At 38.0% G+C, this 21,100-nt stretch overlaps 1 protein-coding gene across 1 annotated transcript in view; it reads left to right on the forward strand.

Moving 5' to 3' along the window:
- Positions 1-21,100, forward strand: part of GLIS3 (GLIS family zinc finger 3) — a 186,728-nt gene that overhangs the window by 17,509 nt on the left and 148,119 nt on the right. The window contains exon 2 of the mRNA XM_075136275.1: positions 15,402-15,609. Coding sequence (XP_074992376.1) covers positions 15,402-15,609 — 208 coding nt within the window. The remainder of the gene's footprint in view (positions 1-15,401; positions 15,610-21,100) is intronic.

Raw genomic sequence — 21,100 nt, forward strand, 5'->3', positions numbered from 1 at the left:
GTATTTAGTCCGCCAGTGGCTTGTCTGCAGTGGGCACCTGCAGGTGTGCATGTCCCTGGTGAGTATAGACCCCTCTGTTCACACAAGTGGCTCACCATGCCAAGACCAGGTTCCCCTTCTGTTTTGCCTCCTGATGGCAGGTAGGGGAAGAGCACGAGTAAGCTGGCAAATACCAAGAGACAACGCAAAATGTATGGGACAGCATGGCCGGTGTTCAGGGTGGAGGGCAAACAGGGTCTTCTCAGTACCCTTGCCAGTCCCTCTTAGCTTGACTTTGAAAAGAAAGTGTACATGAGTACAGTTACAGACAGCTCTGTGGTTGAAAAATGTTGAGAAATGTCAAGTCATTAATACCATTTGAGGCATGCAATGCCTTCTATCACTCCTATGTGTAATGAGTAACTCAGCAGAATCACCAAGAAAAAGTGTGTGTGAAACTGTGTATGTATTTTTAGGAAAAAAGATACATTTCTGACCTGATGTTTTACTGTGGTGAACCATATGTTGAGTGTGATCTTTAACTTTTCTTTCTCCCAGTTCATGTTTATAAAAATTGACTTTTATTGAGAGGTGTTGTTTTATAAATAGAATTGGGAGGGTTTGAGAATAGAAGAAAAATATATTCCCATTCTTGACTAATAAAAATGCTCTCTTAAGTGCTACAGCAATTAGCCTACAGTCATGCATCAAACATTAGGACATGGATTTTGTGCAAACAAAAAAAAATCACTGTTAATCTTTCATTCTGCATTTCTTCTTATATTCAGTTTTGGGGATTCTGGTTCAAGAAAGATTCTGAATTCCTCAGTCTCTGGGGAGACTTAAGAAACTTTGTAGTATGTTAAACCAGAAAGAACCAATCCATGTTGATTGGATTAAAAAAAAAGTAAGTTCTGCAAAACAAGAACAAATAGTCGTGAGCAGATTCTTTCCACATGATTGCTCTTGTCATGAATTCCTTCACCGTATACTAACCTATAAGTTCATTAATGGTCAAACTGAATGATTTGAATCATTCTTTACCCAGAGATCACTAAAATGAGTCTTTTAAATTAGATGCTGGAATCTTTTGCAAGGGGTTTGTTGTGTGTTGAACACAACGATAATAATCTCCTTTTTTTCTTTGCAACTACCTAGTGTGTTATAGCTAGACTAAGATTTCTTTCTTTTAAAAAATTCATGGAGAAAGAAATAATTTTCTAAGAGTTGCAAACAAGAAACCGGGGGCTAAATTACAATCCTAACAAACGTGCTCTTGATAAAGCATCTTTCATTGTTTCTTTAAAATAGAAAACTTGGGTGTGGCTATTGAGATTTGTATGATTTAGTTGTTTAGGTTAATGAAATGCATAGGTTTACTCTGATCACAGCTATGATCCAATCCCATAAATACTTAAGAATTTATACACCTTTACTGATGTGAGATACCCTGTTCCAGAGGATTTACTTTGCTGCATGTGGTCAAACTGATGGGTTGTTCATCCATTTGGCCGATCACACTGTATCTTTTCAAAGTAATATCACAAAGATTGCACATACGCACAAAGTAATATCATAAAGAGGCACCCTACTTTAGCCCATTGATAACTTTAGAAATATTTATGTTTTTTTCCTGCCCCTCAGCTGCAGCCTTTTGAAAAACATGGTGGCAATCTACTTAAAAGTTTTGTGATAACCATAACAGGATTAGAAGGGTAGAAAACATGGAGAAGATCAAAATCTAGTCATGAAGACTTCAGACTTTATAGGTGCCTGTTTATGAATTGTTAATTTAAGAACTGGCAAAGTTAAAGACAGGTGGCTAGCTGTACTTTTGCCCCTGTGTATGTATATATTAGATGGTGAAACATGCTTATCTGTGATAAAATGCAATATAGTTTAGTTTCACATGCATTCTTAGTAGTACCCAGGTATAATACCTAAAGAGAAACAAAGACATCGTTAGAATAGCAGGTATTTGTTATGTGAGACTATGATTGTGTTGCACTACTTCTTGTGGAATGACATTAAAACAATGACCCAAGAACTTGTTTTTAAAGATAATTTCATTAACATAAGGCAAAAATTAGAGCTGAAACTGACTCGTACCTATTTTGGACCAGAAATCAAAGGGACTATTGAGTAGGTAACTGATGAGGCTTAGGAGCAAAAATTCACAATCTAGTGTATGTGGGTATTATTTGGGTATGTGGGTGTTATTTGACATTGCAGAAAATGCTGCTGATTTCCAGATTTCAGCACCTGGCTTTTAGCAAGAAATATTGTAAAAGGGCCTACAACATTGTCTTAGCTTACAAATTTGGAGTGTCTCCAACAGTTGTTAGGCGCGTTGAAATTGTCTCAGGATATATGCTTCTGGCCTTTTCACCTAGGAAACTATGTAGGAGTTGTCTCGCGTGTTAGGCAGAAGGAACAGGGCAGTCCCCGTTGTTCAGTTTCTCTTCTGATCCTGAGGACAGTCAGGAAGAGCTACCAAAAGGAAGGATACCTAGTTGGTGTATGCACCTAGTGCTTTCATGCATTTATATGGGAGTAAAGCCAGACCTAAAGAGAGGATCTTTGAACAATTGTTGGAAATTTTATGTGAAATTTGCTTGCTGGCTTACATTTCCCTGTGAACATCCATATTCCTATGAGATAGTTGTTACTCCGGGCTGCTTGCCTCACATCCTAGCTTTTACCCCTCTTTGTAAATTGTATGAGATAGCTGTCACCTTACACGCTGTGCCTGTATGTGTGGTGCAGATGTGCTCCTCCTGGGGCAACCGAGAGGGCAGGCTGTGGTTGGGGTTCTCTTTTTAGTCTTGGGGGAGAAGCAATTTACATCACAGCTTTTCATCCCACCACTGCATTTGGCCCACTGCCCCGATTCTGCAGAGAGGAGCTACTGTCCCTCTGCCTGTCTGTTTCAGGGCATCTTGGGTAAGTAACTCCTTCTATACATCCAAGTCATATCTGCCTGAGAAGAGCAGGGGAAGGAATTGTGGTGGTTTAGTCAATATAATTTCTGGAAAGGAAAGAAAACAAGATCACCTCTGTGGTACCTACAACACTTAGCTCAGTTTGCAATTTTGGCTGAGCCTTCAGAATTCCTCTTTGCTTGGGTTTCTCAGGCAGAAACATCCTTTTGAAAAAACACCTGCTGATTAAAAAAGCAACAACCTTTGTGTAATGATGATTTAAAGGCAGAAATTGGCTTTCAAAGAATTATTCAGAGTGAATAGAGTGAAAGTATTCGTATTCATATTCAAAGTTCTTGCTGTTGTCTGAAACCGGTAAGATATCCCTGGTTATGAAACTAGTGACTTTCTTTCCTGAAAATGCAAGCCTTGTGAAATCCTAAAACTGTATTATTTGAACAGAAAACTGAATGTTTAATACCTATCCAATGTTTAATTTTCCTTTTTCTCACATATTTTAAAATAAAATCATAATGGGAGAGCATTCCTCTTTTCAAAATGGACTCTGATAATGTTTTTAGAAGTAAATTCGAAGCCTGGAGCGATGCCTGAAGTCCAGGCATTCACTGGGAAGCGCTTCCCCTCCCTACCCTGCTGAGCTGGTTCCCCACACATTTGCCTCTCCCAGAGCAGTCTACTGACATTTCTTTGGGTTTCTTCCATATCATAGTATACTGGGTCTGGCTGGCCGGAGTTAACTTTCTTCATAGCAGCCCATATGGTGCTGTGCTTTGTGTTTGTGACTAGACAATGTTGATAACACACCAATGATAACACACCAGTGATAACACACCGGTGTTTTGGCTCTTGGTGAGCAGTGCTTGCACAGTGTCAAGGCTTTCTCTCCACCACCCCACTTCCCCACAAAAAACAGGCCAGTAGGTTGGGGGTGAGCAAGAGGTTGGGAGGGGACAAAGCCCAGACACCTGACCCGAACTGACCAAAGGGATATTCCACACTGTATGATGTGCTCAGCAATCAAAGCTGAGGGAAAGGAGGAGGATGCAGGGACATTTGTGGTGGTGGCATTTGTCTTTCGGAGCAACTGCTACACGTACTGAGGCCCTGCTGCCCAGGAAGTGGCTGGACACCTGCCTGCTGATGGGAAGTAGTGAATACATCCCTTATTTTGCTTTGCCTCTGCACGCAGCGTTTGCTTTTCTTATTAAACTGTCCTTATCTTGACACAGGAGCTTTTCCATCTTGTTTTCTTCCCCTGTGTTATTGGGCTGGGAGGGGAGTGAGAGACTGGCTGGGTGGGCATCTGTCAGCCAGCCAAGGTCAACCTACCACATCTAGGCATTGAAAACTCTCCCAAACCCAGGCTGTAAATCCACACTTGTTCTTCATTCAGCCTGCCTGTGCAGACTTGATCCTTGAATGTTGCACGAAGAGGAGCTAGTCATATAAAAGGAAAAATAATGTAACCATTATTCTCGTTATTGTCTTTTCTTCAATTATACGCACTTTAACTCTGCTGGCCTGGTTTAGTCTTCTGGAGTCTTTTGGAAGTGGAATGGGCTTTGTTTTGCATCTTTAGCGTGCAGGGCACATCAGAAGTACTTCAAAAGCAAATGTTTTTTTAACAAAGTTTTACAAACTGTAGAATAGAGTGTGGATTTCAGTAATAGTGAGATACAACCACAGCTGACTATAAGGGGCGCTGATTTATATCCTATTCACCTTAACTTCAGGGAATTGCAATCCCTGAATCGCAAGGAATCGAATCCCTGCAATTTAATGAAAATCACAGCAGAATACTAAAGAAACACACAATAAATTGTATGAAGAATACTTGAACACCTGCATATGACAGAAGTTTGAATTACCTAAGCAGCTCATAAGGCCAGGTTCTGTTTGTAAAAATGACTTAGGTACTTGGGAATTTATCTTCACTGAAAGTCAATAGGATGAAGTCCTTGAAAATCACATAATCAGTTTTGAACATTTTACTCTAGCCTATGTAGCACATTCTTTCTGTCAAAGTAATGTAAAGATGGGTATCGCTTTATTTTTTTAGAGGTATGGAGGAGAGATACACAGTTGGGATGACCAGCTTCTTAAAAAGATTTCAGGCTCCATCAGGACATTAGCGTGGGTTTCCACCCTTTAACAAAGGTGCTTCAGCTCAGCGGAGCACGCATACATTTGCCTTTTTTATGCCTTTGTCCATGAACACTTCTTTCTGCCCTTCAGACGGCCCTTGCAGACACGCACACTCACCATTGCGTTGGTGTGCCAGTGTGGTTTCCTGTGTCTTCGCATCAGACCTTACTCAGTACCCAACTTGAGATGCCAAACCCTGCCAACACAGCAGCCTCCTCTTCACAAAGTAAGAGCTGTGGTTAAGATGTCATTCTCCGTGAATCAATTTTGGCAAGGATGACAGCTAAAGGCAGGAGCTGGAGTTGTCTTTACGGGGCCTAAGCCATTCAAGTGGCCTTAATCCTCCCTCTTATTACCCTGGCTTTGTGGAAGGTAGATGGACTCACTTTAACAAGACAGAATGAGCTTTTTTTTTTGTCTTTTCTTTTTGGTTACAACAACAAAAGAGCTGGGAAATTGCGATTAATTAGCACGCCTTGGGCTAATGAAAGAATAAAACTGAAAGAAAAATGTCTAAAGGTTTGCGAGGAGTGGAAGCATGTAGTGACAATATAGAGTTTAAATACTTGTGGCTGTTTGTATGATTTTCCCAGGGTTTGCCTCTCATTGACTTGAAGAGATAAGAGTGGAAAGATTAAGTGGAAGTTTTGTTTGGACCATGATGTAATAACATTTCAGCTTTTAAGCAATCTAAGTGGGCTATAACATGAAGGATGCTGATAGTGGCCTCGTCTAAAAGTCAGTTTAAATAGTAAGAACGGCTGTCATTTTATTGTTGCAATGCACCTTACTGACCATATATTTCATAGAACATGACTGCATATGAAGATAGTAGTAGAAATTTCCAGAGAAGTTCTGGTGGACTTTTAAGGAGTAATTTCTCAGTCTGGAAAATGTTCTTCTAAACTGCTCTGAGGTAATCTCATATCCTGAATTGAGAAAATGCATATTCCGCATAAGTAAGTAAACCTTTATATTAGAAAAAATGTTCTCTTAACCACAGAAGTTTCTTTTTATGAGTTGCACTTGGCTTTTGGCCTCTGTATCTTTGCAACTAGTAGTTTCATTGATCTTTATGCTTCCTTAAGGACATAGCTTTCTGACTTTCTGAACTTAAAGACTTTGACAAAACAGCCACAACTGCTGAATCCAAGGTATGTTTGAGCTGATTGTTGTGAAGGTGGAACAACCAGAGATCAATGCGGGAACTTTTTTAATGATGAAAATAACGTGTCAAAAACATTTTGTTTTTCTTGACAAAGTACTTTTGTTTTAGGCAAAAAAAATCTTTCCATTTTGCGTGGAATGAGATTGCATAATGCTTTGAGACACTGCTACTGTAGCAATTCAGACTTCGATAGTGTCTGATAGACATGCTTGAAATGTGTATATCAGTTAACAAGATTATCACTTGAAAAGACAATTGTATTTTTGCTGAAAAGTTTTTTGAGGTGATAAAATATATTGTTGCTTAATGAAGCGTGAAACTTTTAAATGAACCATGAAAGCAATAGTTAAACTAATTAACTGAGTATAAAGCCTCTTAGAATACATACGTTATGTGGGCTGTATGCTTGTTATTTCTGCCTGGTTAAAGTGACAACTAGGATAACATTCTTATACTATCTTTTAGGAGAAACAACATTAAACAGCATCTTGTTTTTAATGCAAGGAAAAAGAGAAAATTGTACTGCTCAGAAACTCAGGGCCAAGCAGTTTTAAAAATTACCCTTTAGTATCCTTGAACAATGGACTTTATCTGGGAAACAAAAACATACTGAATGTGACTGCAAGTTACTTACATTCCTGCTTGCATACTGCAAGGGCCAATTTCTGCAGTTCTTGCCATGTTACATTTGCCACCTGTTCTTAATTAGTATCAGTATTCAACAGGTTGGCATTTATTTTCTCCTGCTTGTGCATTTCAGTGTCTTAAAGGAGGAAAGATGCTTTTCTGAGAAGCAGTGGTCAAATACCTTGGGTAATCTGTAAAGATATAGAAAGAGAGCCTCACATGGGATGACAGTTTAACATTGAACAAAGCTTTATTGCATGCTTTTTTGCTGAATAGGTGTCTCCTGCTGGATCATGACATGCAATGCGGTCTGGCACTGATGTATTACGGTGCAAAGGCTGAGACCTGGCCCATGCTGGAGGTAGAAAGCAACCTCCTTGCTCTGCTATCCTCTGCGCAGGACTCCTGCACATCTGGCAGCAGGTTTTTCTAGGGAGAGGTTGTCATAGATCGTTGGAGTTAAGGCAGCCTAAACCTGCTGAGAGTCTGTCCCCTTACTCTTGGTGCTCTGCTGGATGGAGCTAGCATCCCCCTGTCTAAGTGGGTAAAGGAGACAAAAGATCTTCCCTTTGCCTGGGGCCTGGAGGAGGGAAGGGGTCTGCTTCTTTCTTCCCAACATTACTCACTGCCCATACATCCAGGCTCAAAGGAGAAGCAAATATAAGGTATGCGCAGGGAAGGCTGCCTCTGTGTTAGGTAGTAGTCCAATGAACACAGCAAGAAATCAGAAATTACATGTGAACAGTGGCTACATTGCTATGCTCCTTGCTTCGGTATATGGAACGATAAAGTCTTTTCAGTGATGGATCCGCATGTGCCTATTGTTACAGATAGCAAAGCTCTTATGTGGTATTTTCTAAAACAGTAAGGATATTGAGATAACAGAATTTATCTGATCTGAGCATCTTTTAATTCAAAGTGAGGAAAAAAAACTTCAGGAATTAATGGAAAAAATGGTAAGCATGTATTTCTAACGTGAAGAAAAGCACAAATGTGCAGTGAAGGTTGAACAGTGCTAGAAGTTGTTGTGGGAGATGAAGTGTTATAGAATCAGAGAATTATTTTTCTAAAGTGTTTTCTTATTGTCCCTCCATAGCTGACTGTTCTGCATTGCAATCAGGTGGCATCAGCAAAGAAGTATTCCAACAACACTGCCGGAATCGATCTGCTTATTTTGCAGTTGAATGCAACACTGTTTAATGGGCAAAGTGTTTCCCTATGGATTTCATTTGAGTCCTACCATTCATAATGTATGAGGAAGTTTTAACAATATTATTTTTTGGTTTGCCCCTCAAGTAATGCCGCTTGCAAGTCAGTTGAAATAATAGTCTGTGCTCTCACACATATACAGATGTATGCTCAGTGTTCATTTAGGTCAGATTCAAACAGTAATTTCCCAATGTCACTGGAACTGGAAGTTATTATTTCTAGTTCCAATACAATTCTCTTTTGTTCTTTCAAATATCTGTATATTTCTATTTTGATTATCATCATAATTTTCTCTCCGTCTGTATTGTAATGATATTTTAAGGAGCTGGCCAATACTGAAATTTAAAACATTAAACTCATTTTTTTTTCACCTGGTATTATTCACCATTAGATTAATATACCAGTAGAGTAACATATTACATTACTAGTGGAGTTTCTCTTGATTCATACCAGTTATTTGAGAAGAATGTGGGGCTTGCACAATGTATTAATTTTTCAGAAATACAAACTAAATGGTCACGTGAAGTTTTGTAGATAGAAATTTACCAGAAGCTGGTATGAGTAACTAATACTGTAGAGAAGTGGTAGCATAAACCAAACATGTAAAGCTGTATGTTTTCTGCAGTAGAAGAGCACATACTGTATATTATCCTAACAAGGACAAAAGCAGAAGTCATCTAATGTCACTGATAACAAGTAAGGAGTTACCCATTGCAGCTAAAACATTTATATTTTAGTTCAGTTAAACATTTACTGGTCTGTGCAGTAGTTAACTGATAACTTCTTACTTTTTATGCAAAATAAGAAAACAAAGTAGCTTTCAAAATAGCATTTTAATAGGTGGGAGGCGTTGCTGATATAAATAAAACTGATTTGAAGTTAATATGAGATATTACAAATGCCTGCAGATCTAATTGAAAATCTTTGTTTTCTCCTGGAAGTGTGCATTTTCTCCTGGAAGTTTTTTCCTGAACCTGACTGTTTCGTAATATATTCTTAGTTTAGTCATTACAGGACCACTGTTTTCATTTGTTTAAATTTAGTGGTTAAAGTGTTCCATAGAAGTAGGTGATCTCATTGCTGTCTGCTTTAAACCAGCTAAGTTAATCACCTGTGAGGTATTGTTTTCACCGGTCAGTTCTGGATAATTTTTTACCTTGGTTCCACTTGAAGGGAGACATTGTTTTTCATTGTGCTTTGTCAGTCTCTTTTGTCTCACAGCAGAGTTGCTGAAAGTACATGCTTGAGTACTTCATGCAATGAATGGCAAATAGCATTGGAAATTAGTGCAAGCTAATTTACCAACTGCACTCTGTTAGTGAAGAAACTGCCTATCCAAGATTCAAAGCATGGGGAGCTTTTAAAGTGCATACATAATATTTTCTCATAATACACTAAACAGAATTATGTGACAACATTGTATCTCCTCCAGCTTATTCTTCTTGATTGTAAAGACTAAGTCTCTGCAAACAGTTAAGAACATGGGAATTGCCAATACTAGTCAGATTAATGGTCTGTCTAACTCGCTGTTCAGAGTGGACGCTGCCAGAGGCTTTGGAGGATATTTCTTACTAACAAGGCGTTGCTAATTGTAAATGTTAGGAATATCATGAGCTAAGATCATAACCATGAGGTTAAAACCAGTGAGGTTTGAGGATCTCAGTTTCAGAATTTTCTCTCTAACTACAAAGCCTTGATTTTTTTTAAATTTTATTTTTTAAGAAAATAAAGGCCAAGAATCACTGTTTCACTTACATGTAGTGTCTGTGTGGTGTGGTGTAGTTGAGAAACTACTATATTTCATAAGACTTGCAATAAAAATCATAATTTGGCAACTTTTTGAGCCATAGTTTAGTAATTTACTTGTATCCTGAAAACTTCCAGATTGCATGCCATACAAAAATTTCTCATACCTAATGTAATTTTGACTGAATTTTTGTGTGTTCACCTACAAGCCTGAAGGTCTCCCAAAAAAGACTTGGGCTCAGAGGGTGATAGGAGCGTGAAGAAGCCCAGATTTCCAAATAAACAAAGATTTTGGCTGATCTTTTGCTAATAGAGGCAAGTGGTAATCTTCCCCCTATTCTGCCTTTTTTTTTTCCCCTTTGAAGCTCCAGTTTAACACACTTAAAGAGGGTTTCAGGGGGTCTGATATCCACTGCCCTGCAGCTGGTGTCTCTGTCTATGTGGTTGGTGTGAAACAGTGCCTCTTAGCCGGCTGTAGAAACAATAGAACAGTGGCCATTGTGCTTACGGACAAAGGGACAAGGGCTAGCTCTCTAGTAGTCATTAGTAATACAGCTGGAATTGGTGGAGGGGAAGCCTGAAAGGTTTGGCACGGAGGGGTTGGGATATTTCCCAAGGTGGGAGGGGTTGGGATATTTCCCATCTGGAAACAAGTCTTACACGCAAACCCTTAAGTTTGTTCAGTCAGCAGCTGCTGCAAAACCCCTCCAACTAGGGTGCCACCACCGCAGATGTGGTGATACACAGCAAAAATGTACGTGGTAGCTGGGGACTGCAACATCCAGAAGGTTCGCCATGTTGTGGAAAAAGACCAAATTTGGTTTGAAAAGGCCTTGGTGACTTATCTCTAATCTACGTGAAGAATACGTTGTCACAGTCTTTCTTACTGCTTTGGTCTCTGTCCTTTTTAGTATTTATTGTCTTACAATACGCTTTTTTGGGTGTGCCCTTTTCTCTGCATTTTGGTGAATGCAGAATCCACACAAACAAGGTTGGAAGCCAGTTACAAGGGAAACACTAAAACCGACCGTTTCCAAAACTCTCGATTACTGTACATCAACAGACAGAAAATCCCCTAGGGAAATTACCTTTTGCTCCTTTGTTGCAATTCTTTTATTTCTAGCTGTTATTCTAACAGTACCAACAGGACAGATTTTCAGATACTTTTAATAGCTTTCTTTCATACTTATTAATTCAGTTATTGCAGAATTTATTGATCTAAGAGATGATTGAATTTGACGTATTTGCTCTGTTGTGCGTTTCAGAACACCAAAAAATTAAAACTGGTTTTGCTGTTATATGTTTTGGTTGTATTATCATTTATACATGGGAAGCATAGTTTACAATTTCGAAGGTTTGGTGAAGCAGTTTCATTTTATAACCTGAGTTACTTGGGAGAATTAACAAGTTACTACTCTTGACTTGAAGAAGTAGGTAAAGAAATTGGTTGGTTTTCAATCAATATCTTATAAAAGAAAATGTGTTTAAATGGAAATAATTTCGTATTGGACTCTGCCTCCAAAAACTATGAGAGTGATATAAAATTAAGAGAATCTCATCTGAAATTCAGTGTACCTAAATTAAAGTAGTTGTATTTTTCTGTATTCTTTGAATGTTCTTCAGAAGATTGCAATGAAATATTTTTGCATGTCAAGGATGAGTGAAGCTTAGCTATTAACTAAGTATAGAGAATAAACAAGGAAAATAGGCAAGCTAATGAGTGAGGAAGTGAATGGATTAAAATATTTCTGTAAAATATTTTTACTGTTTATACTTGTTAACTATTACTGCTAGTTACTGATGAAGAGCAGTTTTGATTTATGTGTAATATGTTTATTTGGAATAAACGATATGGTAATCAACCATAGCTCTTCCTGTGAGCCAGCTCAGGACTGATTCCATCACCGCAACTATTGTTGCCTTTATTGGACTATCTCCTGGTTTATATCTTAGTATATAAGAAAATAAATTGCTTCTCTTGCTCATTTAAAATACTAGATCCACATATTTTTCTTAGAATCTACAGCCTCAGTCAAAACCCACGATGTCCTCCAGAGAGGTTCCCATTTATCTCAGCTGATGTGGATTCAAGGCATTAAGGAATTCCTGGATGTCCTTTCATTGTCCTGAAATTTTCAGGCTTTGAGTCAATGATACAGAAAACCTAGACTGAGGGCTCCTCTTGCACTGTGGGTATATGATGCCAAATGCTGATGTGGGACATAGTCATTCTGCCAGTTCACATTTATTCAGTGCTTTTGAACACATTCTCTGACAGCTTGCCTTTTAGCAGCAGGCTCATGCCAGGTCAGATGTCCATGTTGCACCATTTAACTTTATGCTAGATCATATGCGGTCTGCACTCCTGCAGCTGGCTCAAAGTCAGCATAAGCTTCCTATCTTGTGCTCTGACTTAGCTCAACAGACATGTGATTGTCTGCTCACGCCTGATTCAGATCAAATTAATACTGCTCAGACCTGCGGGACACAGATGAGGTATTAATGATGGTCTTTTGGCACATTAACACCTGTAAGAAACAGTGGATAAAATGTCATGACTTTGCTTTTCATAGCAGTAGTCTTTTACTTTGCGGTTTCTTTTGACAGCGGGAGCTGATGATAGATTCTTTCTTGATAATCTCTCTCCCCTCCCTGGCCTTTTAAGTGGAAGAATGGTCATTTTTCCCCATAACAGCAAATGTTTATCAATGATAAAAAGAACAAAACCTTTTCCTTTCACTTCTGCATCAGAGAAATGCTCAGGCAAATGTTTATCAGGACCGGAGTCTTGCATTACTTTTGTCTGTCATCCCAGTAATACAATTTCTCCAAAGTACTCCTTTTCTAATTTTTTGCTTTCAGTGGCCAGTGACCAGACCATCTTTGGCCTTCATCCTTATCCTTACACAATGAATTCTCTTAGCTGTTCTTGGCATCACTGAGGTTCTGTTTATGCACAGATAATAAGAGCAGACCCTATAATTGAAAGGGAAGCAGGATGTATTGAGGATGCAACATTCTGTATTTAACAGCACTGGTCTGACATGACTCCCTTTTCTGGTTTTGCTTTTGGGATTTTTTTTTTTCTGACGTGTAAGTTCCAAGCAGCTCAGGCTTAATCATGTATAAATAGCAATTTCACTGTATGGTTGCAGATTGTTATTTGAACTGTCCCTAAATGAAAATCTTACAAGTGCACAGCCCTTGATTTCCTGGATATGATAAAGTAGGTGTTATTGTTACCATTGAAATCTGTTGTTACCATTGAAAGTGGCTTATGAATGAAGGGCATTATGGTGTCATCCAGGGAAGAATCAGTATATGTTTGGTACATTTTTGTGGTAGAGCTGTTTTTCTCAATGCTAAATAATAGGTTTACATCTTACTATGTAGTCAATATATATAGGCTCTACAAGCATTACAGCCAGTTGGATTTCTTACGTTATTATACACGCTTCCCTGTCTTTTATATCCTTTGGTGCAGAAAGCCTTTGGTTCTACATACTAAAGACACTTTTCTAAAATACAGCTGACTGAACATATGTAATTTACACACACATATAGGTATATTATGTAGTATTATGTATTTTATGTGATGTGAATGTGTCATGTAAATTTTTAACTTCACCCCACCCCATCTTTTGCTAAGAGGAATAGCGTTATTATTATCAGGGGCAACTTATGCTTTTTGCCTAATTTTTGCTCGCTGGTTCCATTTTAGCATTCTGTAACATTATAAAAGCAACTGCTGAGTAACACATTGATTCAGCTTTAGTGAGTTCAAAATATAAACTGCTTCACAGGAAGAAAATAAAATGCCTTCTCTTATTATTTTGATTTAACTGGACATCTTTAATGAGAGCAGACAGTAATCCTACAAAGCTTAAAAGCTTTTTTTCTGGTACCCACAATGGAGTTGAGTGCAGCACAAGTAATTCTCCTTGCATGTTTGTCCTCAGAAATTTCCAGTCCTTGTAGCTAAATTTCAGAAAGGGTTATTAAATGTTTTCTTCTTTCCTTGCCCTTGAGTTTTCAGCCAGATGCTATATTCTTCAGTTATGTTTCGAAGTAGTAGCAATGAGTAAATCGTTTTTCTTAAAGGGTTGCCATATTTCATCCCAAGGAGTACGTTGTGGTCGTGGATCATGCAATCAACTTGTAACATCTTTACGTGAATTTACAAAGCACTTAGGATCCTAGTGGACTGAGAATCATGTATGTGCTCCTCACATTTATGTGAGATATTACGAATCAGTCAAAGAGAAGAAGAATGATTTGAAAAGAAGACACAGACATCTGAAACAGGAATAAACGTATCTATTTGTTCTCCTTAAAAAAAAAATAGAAAAGCTATAATTTGAAATTTCGAGGGTGAATTGCAAATTTTTAGGAGAATCCTGTTTGATCTGGAGGAGATTGAAGGATTTGGATTTTCTTCCTGTGACTGTGAGGGCCATAACTGCCTTAATGTATTCCTTTGTGAAGTTCACAACCCATTTGAACATCCTTGGAAAAAACTAGTATGTAAGTTGTGCAACCAAGTAAAAAGTAGATTTAATTTAGAAAATGGTTTAAATTGAAGTATTTTTCACTATTTGTCCTGATGTTGCTATCCTGCTTTGGAGATTAGTCGGAACATGGGGAAGCAGCTAGAAATGTGAATCATCTAATTATTAATTTCCAACTGTGATGAGGATTTGCTAGGTATCCAACAACTTCCATATTACGACCTACATTTTAGCTTTTTCATCTTGATGTGTTTTAATGCAGGGCATCTTGTAAACCACCATCTATGACCTAACTCAGAACACAAAATACACAGAGCATTTTGCAGATACGTCCCACTTGCCAGCTACCTCTGTAATCATCTTGTGCTACCATGTAACAGCCATCAGTTTGAGTCATCGCAGCAGTGATTATGAGCAGATTGTGGCCTTTTAAAAAAAGTCCAGAATGCTTCTCTGCTTGATGCAGCTCAAATTTTTCTGCCCTGACCTCTGAGGAATGCTGGGTTCCAGCTGTTACTCTCTCCTGCCAGGGAAACGATGCAGCTTCACCACACCAGACCTATTGCAAGGGTTGCAATTTGCATGCATGCCTGCAGTCCCCTTGCTTTTTGGGTGGCTAGTGGTAGGAGTGATGGAGGGGCTTGCAATGACTTGGAGCTGTGGGGTTTGGTAGGATTCAAGGCTCGGTGGTGTTCCTGCAGCCTCCTTGGGTTCTCTCTTCCCTCCCTCTTCAGAGAAAAGTGCGTTTATGGCTTTGCTGTCCCTCAGCTGAGGGCTGATCTTTTACCCACACTCTTCCAGTGTTTTTTTTTTCTGATGTTTATCCATGATGCCTGGTCTTCAGCTTATGTATTTCAGCACAAGTTTTAAATGTGCATAATTTATTAATTCCCCTTTAGAATATTGCATTTTGTGTTTGGAGAAGTTCGCAAAATCCTTCTATTGGTCTCCTGTTTCGTCCTCATCTGAAGATACTTGGTTCCAGTCACTTGTCCTGCTTTGCAAAGTGATGTGAGTTCTGTGGCCTCATCACGGGTTCATGGGAGATGAATACTAACCTGCCTTGTTTATTTTTAGGAGGTCTTGGTTATGGACCGCAGTGCAAGTCCATTGGAAAAGGCAGCTGCAACGATGTAATAGTCACCAGCAGTCCCATGACAGTTCAACAGCTGGGACCTGTTTCACCTCCTCCTAATCAGGTTTCAACAGCATGCAACCAGATCAGCCCTAGCTTACAGAAGTCTATGGATGCTTCCAGCCTGAGTGCTTCTTCATCAGACACAAGGTCCCGAGTTACTTTTTTATATTCAGTACTTTAAAAAGAGGGTATTTTAATTCTCCTGTCATTTAAATGCAACCTTTCTGATTATTAAAATGGCTTAAATGATGCTCTGTTATGCCATGGGAAATTTAATTCAATGCAATTTAATTCACATCAGCTATAATCATACTGTTTGGATCTTTCAAATCATGGGTGAAATTTGGCCACACATTTTCTATGTTTGATAGGGCTTTTTGTTAGATAAAGATTTTTATAGTCACTTAACTATAGTTTTGTACTAAGAACAGGTAATCTGATGGGCGATGAAAGCAGAAATAGTCCACATGTTGCATCTTCAGGGGCAGTGACCTGCTTTAAGCTTACCATAGTGCTAAGAGTGTTATGTTGGTCAGCAGAAATATGCTAATGTCAGATGAAATGAACTTAAATGCCCTGCTAACGTTCCTCTCTGCTCATCAAATACCTTTGCTTTCAAATTGTTTAATTGTTTACATAATTAAGTTAATCAAATCAATTGTTCGCAGTCTGCACTGAGCCAGCAGTTAATTTTATCTGTGTTAGACTTGTGTCCCTGAAAACTTGTCCTTTTTCCTAGTCTGGTGGGTAGTTTAATAAAAACTATGGCCTCTCCCTGTAAATGTTGCCTTTTTATATCACTAAACCACAGATAAATATTTGTTAATTAATTTTTAAATGCTTAAATAACTTTTGAGATTATAGCTATGAGCATTGTCGACAAGCATGAATGAAGGAAAAATAGTTATTTGACAACCTCCATACAAATACATTAAGCACATCGCTGGATATTAGCTAAACATACAGTGAGAAAACATTCTGGTGTGTTATTTCAGAAGCTATGTTCCCACTTTTGTCGATGCAACTGAGTTGAAATGTAACTGTTCTTATTTACAAAAGGCCACAAGAGTCTTTATTCTCAAAACAGTTTACATTTCAGTATATTACTATTACTTATTACAAGCCAAGGAATATTCTTGAAATAATTAAATTTGATATTATGTAATTGGAAGAAAATCTTGCTTCACTCTTCTATAAGATAGTTTGTGACATTTGTGTCACTTCAGTTGTGAAGACGGAGTCTCTCGGGAAAATTTACAAAATTAATTACGTTTCCTATGTAAACATGTCAGGGAAAACCATTCAGTGCTAAGATGATGACAAATCCAGAGACATGCCTTCGAGACAGAACAAAACTGCTGATATAAAAATATCATTAAGTAATTATTACTTACTTAATAAGTTTTAGGTGTGCCTGTATGGTTCCAGACACTGTTACTTTCATCTGAATGTGTGGTTGGGTGTACTATGCCGGTACTGAGTTATACATTCTTGTTTTTATTTTAAAGAAACATTTACTAAGGGCGAACTGAAGTTGAAACTCTGGCACAGTCGAGGCTCTAGTGTCCCTAGAGTCTCTTTCAATGATTTATCAATGAAGATGTTATAAGATCAGTTTGTCACATAAAGAATGTCCATTTCAGCACTTTTGCCCTCAAATTGACTATTTTATAGCGCTTTAAACTAAAAACAAGTTTAAAGTCAGATTTTAATTCACAGATTCTTAAAACACTTTTTTTTTTTTAATTGCTTCAGCAATAAACTGCATTTGCCTGAACTGGTTGCCTAAGTTGACTCCATGATCTTTCATGGGCTGAGTGCCTTCTCTGGATTGTATCTCTCAGGCGTCATGAATTGTGCTCTGGCAGCTCAATCCAAATCAGATTATTTGCTGAATTGACCCAAACCAAAATTACTTGTCTTGATTTTTACTGATGGAAGAAAGAAAAAAGTTGGCAAAATCTGAATTTTGCTACAGATAACATCAGATTTTTGTATATAGACCACGAGAGATAAAACCTTCCCCATCTTTTTTGAGAGTTTCCCAAAAACTTTTTCAGAGTATCAGTTATGCTGCTTGAAACCAAACGTAATACTGCCATTTACTTTGATGCAAGTCAGAAAAGGACCTAGGAAAGAGCAAAGGGTTCTTGGCTAGTAAAACAGAAGACTATGAAAAAAGATAAGAAAACATAGTTTTCACTCTTCCATGTTTATGTTTAAGATTCTGGATTATACTTGACACTGTGGCCTCTGTACACAGAAGGAGAATAGAAAGTAATTGCAGGAATCTCTTGTAAATGTTCGTGAAAATCTGGTCCAAACTCAAGCTGGTTTAGATTACAATAAGCAGACGTGCCGATTAATACCATCTGAAGATCTGGCACAGTGGTGTAGCTGGCCTTTCATTTTCGTATTAGGTATATTTCTTTTGCCCCAGAAAACTACTTAGTCACAGTGTGGGCTGGGTTTTAAAGAAATTTTCTTTGTTTTGGGAGCTGGAATCTTTGTTACTTTTGAATTTAGAGGCTTAAGTGAGAACCAGACTTCCTCAGATTATCTGGCTCTTACTTATTGTATACTTGAAATTCTGGGCCAACTTTTTATTTTATTTTATTTTATTTTAAAATGCGGTTTTTCTTCAGCTTCACTAGATGGGTATGTCCCTTTGTGTTAGGCATTAGTAGCTTTTCGAATGGTCCTACTATGCATCTGATTAAAATTCTTGACATTACAAAAATAGACTTGTTATATTGATGCATGATTTTTTTCCCCTACTTATAAAAGAGAAAATAAAAATTTAAGTAATCAAACTGGTAAAAAAGCCCCCTACTATATTTTCCAGATATAAATATATAGAGCCTAGCATGGGAAAATCAAACCTTACTTACTTTCTTGCTCTGTTGAAGGCAGCGGATCTGTATTGGGGGTCACAGTGTACTAACATGATTTAACTGCCCTATAATGAACTGTGCTTTAACAAAGCCCATTGATAACAGACCCAACAGCCTGAACCAATTTTTTTCATAAATAATTATACCTTTAGATCTAAACCTTACACAAGATTGACCTGATAGAGCAATCTCATTTTTCTCATTTCACTCAATGCAAATTGTAGTCAGCATGTTAATCGTGCTTTTCTTCAGTGCTCTGTTTTGAAAGTGCCATTTAAACCCTGATGGAGTAACATAGCCTCCATAACAGTACCCTATACTGACATTCAATCTAAACAGGATGTTTCCTATTCTGACACGGCAAATCAACCACCCATTACAAAGCAAGTATCTTGAGCAAAGGAGCATTCACCCATCTATCCCATAGGTCACCATAGCAAGGCTGGGTGATATTTACAGCTACGTTTTCGCTGTTGGTGAGCTGTCTCAGTGCGCAGACATAGCACCTGCAAACTGCTTCCTCTCTCCCTCAGCTTGTGCCAAGCTTCCCCTCTAGACAAAAAGGGGCTGAGGGGGCAGCCACGGTGCCCTGAGCACCAATTGCCCTCCTCCAGCTCTTCGGCAATGACCGGGCTGTGTTCTTGCAGCCCGATCCAGCCCTTAAACCAAAGTGACTGCAAACTGACTTTTCTTTCTTCATGTTGGTTCACTTTCAAGTGCTGGAAAATGCTGTAATATTAAGTAGTAGGAAAAAAACCCATCGCTCAGGAAGTGCTCCTGTGTTGGGCAGAATAAGATATAACAAAGACACTGTGATTTTTCAGCTTTAACCTCTGTGGCTAGAACTGAATGTGGAAAGCTATATACATTTTTCTTGCCTGAATGGTTTTACCTAGTGTTTTCATATATTCTTTCAACCTTGCTGATCTAATTGAAAGATAATCCACAGATCTCTGAGGTGAAAAGTCGATTTACCAAGCAAAATCATGGAAATTTGGTAAATATTGCCATATTCACTGGGAATATCTCCAGAGCCATTGTTTAGGTTCTGTTCTTGCTCTCTTGGGTTGTTGGGACTGATGTTGTTGAAATGGGATTCAGATCCCCATTTTTAGCCTACCAGCAATTCTTAAATTAAGCATTTTCATGTATCTCCACCGAAGCTGCAGTCACTGCAGTAGGGCTATGGTGCAGACATGCGATGCATGAGCCTTAACAGATCTGTCCCAAGGATCCTTCTTTCCTGAAGCAGTGTCTATGAGAAAATCTTGCAGAATTCAGAAGCAACTGCAATATTGCTTACCCTGAGTAGACATCAAAACCTGCTTCCCTATTAAAAAAAAAGCAGCAAGTAAAATAGGTAGAAGTGCCTCCTCAAAGGTGCTTACTGCAACTGTGTCTGTATCAAGAAAGAGATGAGATTTGTTTTTATTAATTTTCTTTATGGTGCATACTTTCTCTTTTAGAAGTTTGAAGTTTGTGGTGATATAAAACCATGCAGTAAAATAATTATAAATAACTGACTATAGGAACTTACCTTTGTAAATAAGAATACATTATTCCTTGCCTACATGACAGTTCCTTTGGTTTATTGCATGTAAATATTTCATATACTGTTTACTTAGAGCTTTAAGAAATACTTTTCAACACCTGTATTTAAGGTACCTGTTAACACTTATTAGCTGTCTTTTTTTAAGTTAACTTGACCTCCTGGAGTCTTTGTATGATAGGAGGAACTATTGTGTATCTTGTTTTTTGTGTGAGAAGCTGAGAAGCAGTGATCGACTTGTCCACTTTAAAAAATGCATTTTAGATTTAGAAGAGAAACCAATTTTCCTATGATGTACTTGATCTACCATTGAAATTCCATGCTTCTTCAAAAGTGTATTGTGAAAATAATAAATCCAGGAATTAAGCCCTAAAACATAAGATGCAGAGGCTTCTGTGTCTGTGAGATCTCCAGGTTTATCTAGATACATACTTGGTTCTTCCTACTGTTAGAGACCCTTAAAAATAGAAATTAATATACTAATAGCACCACTGGCTGACAGGAAATCCACGTCTGCCAAGATGTGAACTGGAAACATAAAGACATAAATCCACTTGGCCTCTATCCAGCATTTGCAGCCATGAATCAGGGCCCCTGATGTGCTTGTATTTCCCTTTTATACTTTCTATAGAAAACGGTATTGTTAAGAGGTTATGAGTTCTTTTTTTAAGCTACCCATAGGACATTTGCAGCGTAAACAAGTTTCATAATATTTCTGTGAAAAAACAATGGTAACAGCAAGATTACACTTCTGTGAAAAATTTTGATTGCTGACTCGGAGGTAGATACATCATCAAATCAAAACTAAATAAACCCCTTCAACCAGTTCTTCTACATTATTTGTTTATTTTGTTTGTTTTGTAAAGTTAGATATTATCTGTATTTATAAACTTGAGCTATTTCTGTAGAGAATACTATTTGTATGCATTACAATTGGCAAAGTCATTCAGGTTAAATATTTATTCTTTATTAATCAGTTTTCTTCCCGTTCTTTGCCAGCAAAAATAATAGTCAACTCAAATCAATATGAGTTTTATACAAGGTGGGAGCATAATGCTTTGGCTTCAGAAGCCCAAATGTATTTACACCACAGTTAATGAAAAAATTTGCTTTGATTTCTGCAGTATATATCAAGAACCTTTCCAGCAGCTTTTCTTCAAAATCTTGACGTTTTAAAGTTGGTTTCCAAAGTGAC

This window comes from Calonectris borealis, chromosome Z, assembly GCF_964195595.1.
Source record: "Calonectris borealis chromosome Z, bCalBor7.hap1.2, whole genome shotgun sequence".
NCBI lineage: Eukaryota > Metazoa > Chordata > Aves > Procellariiformes > Procellariidae > Calonectris > Calonectris borealis.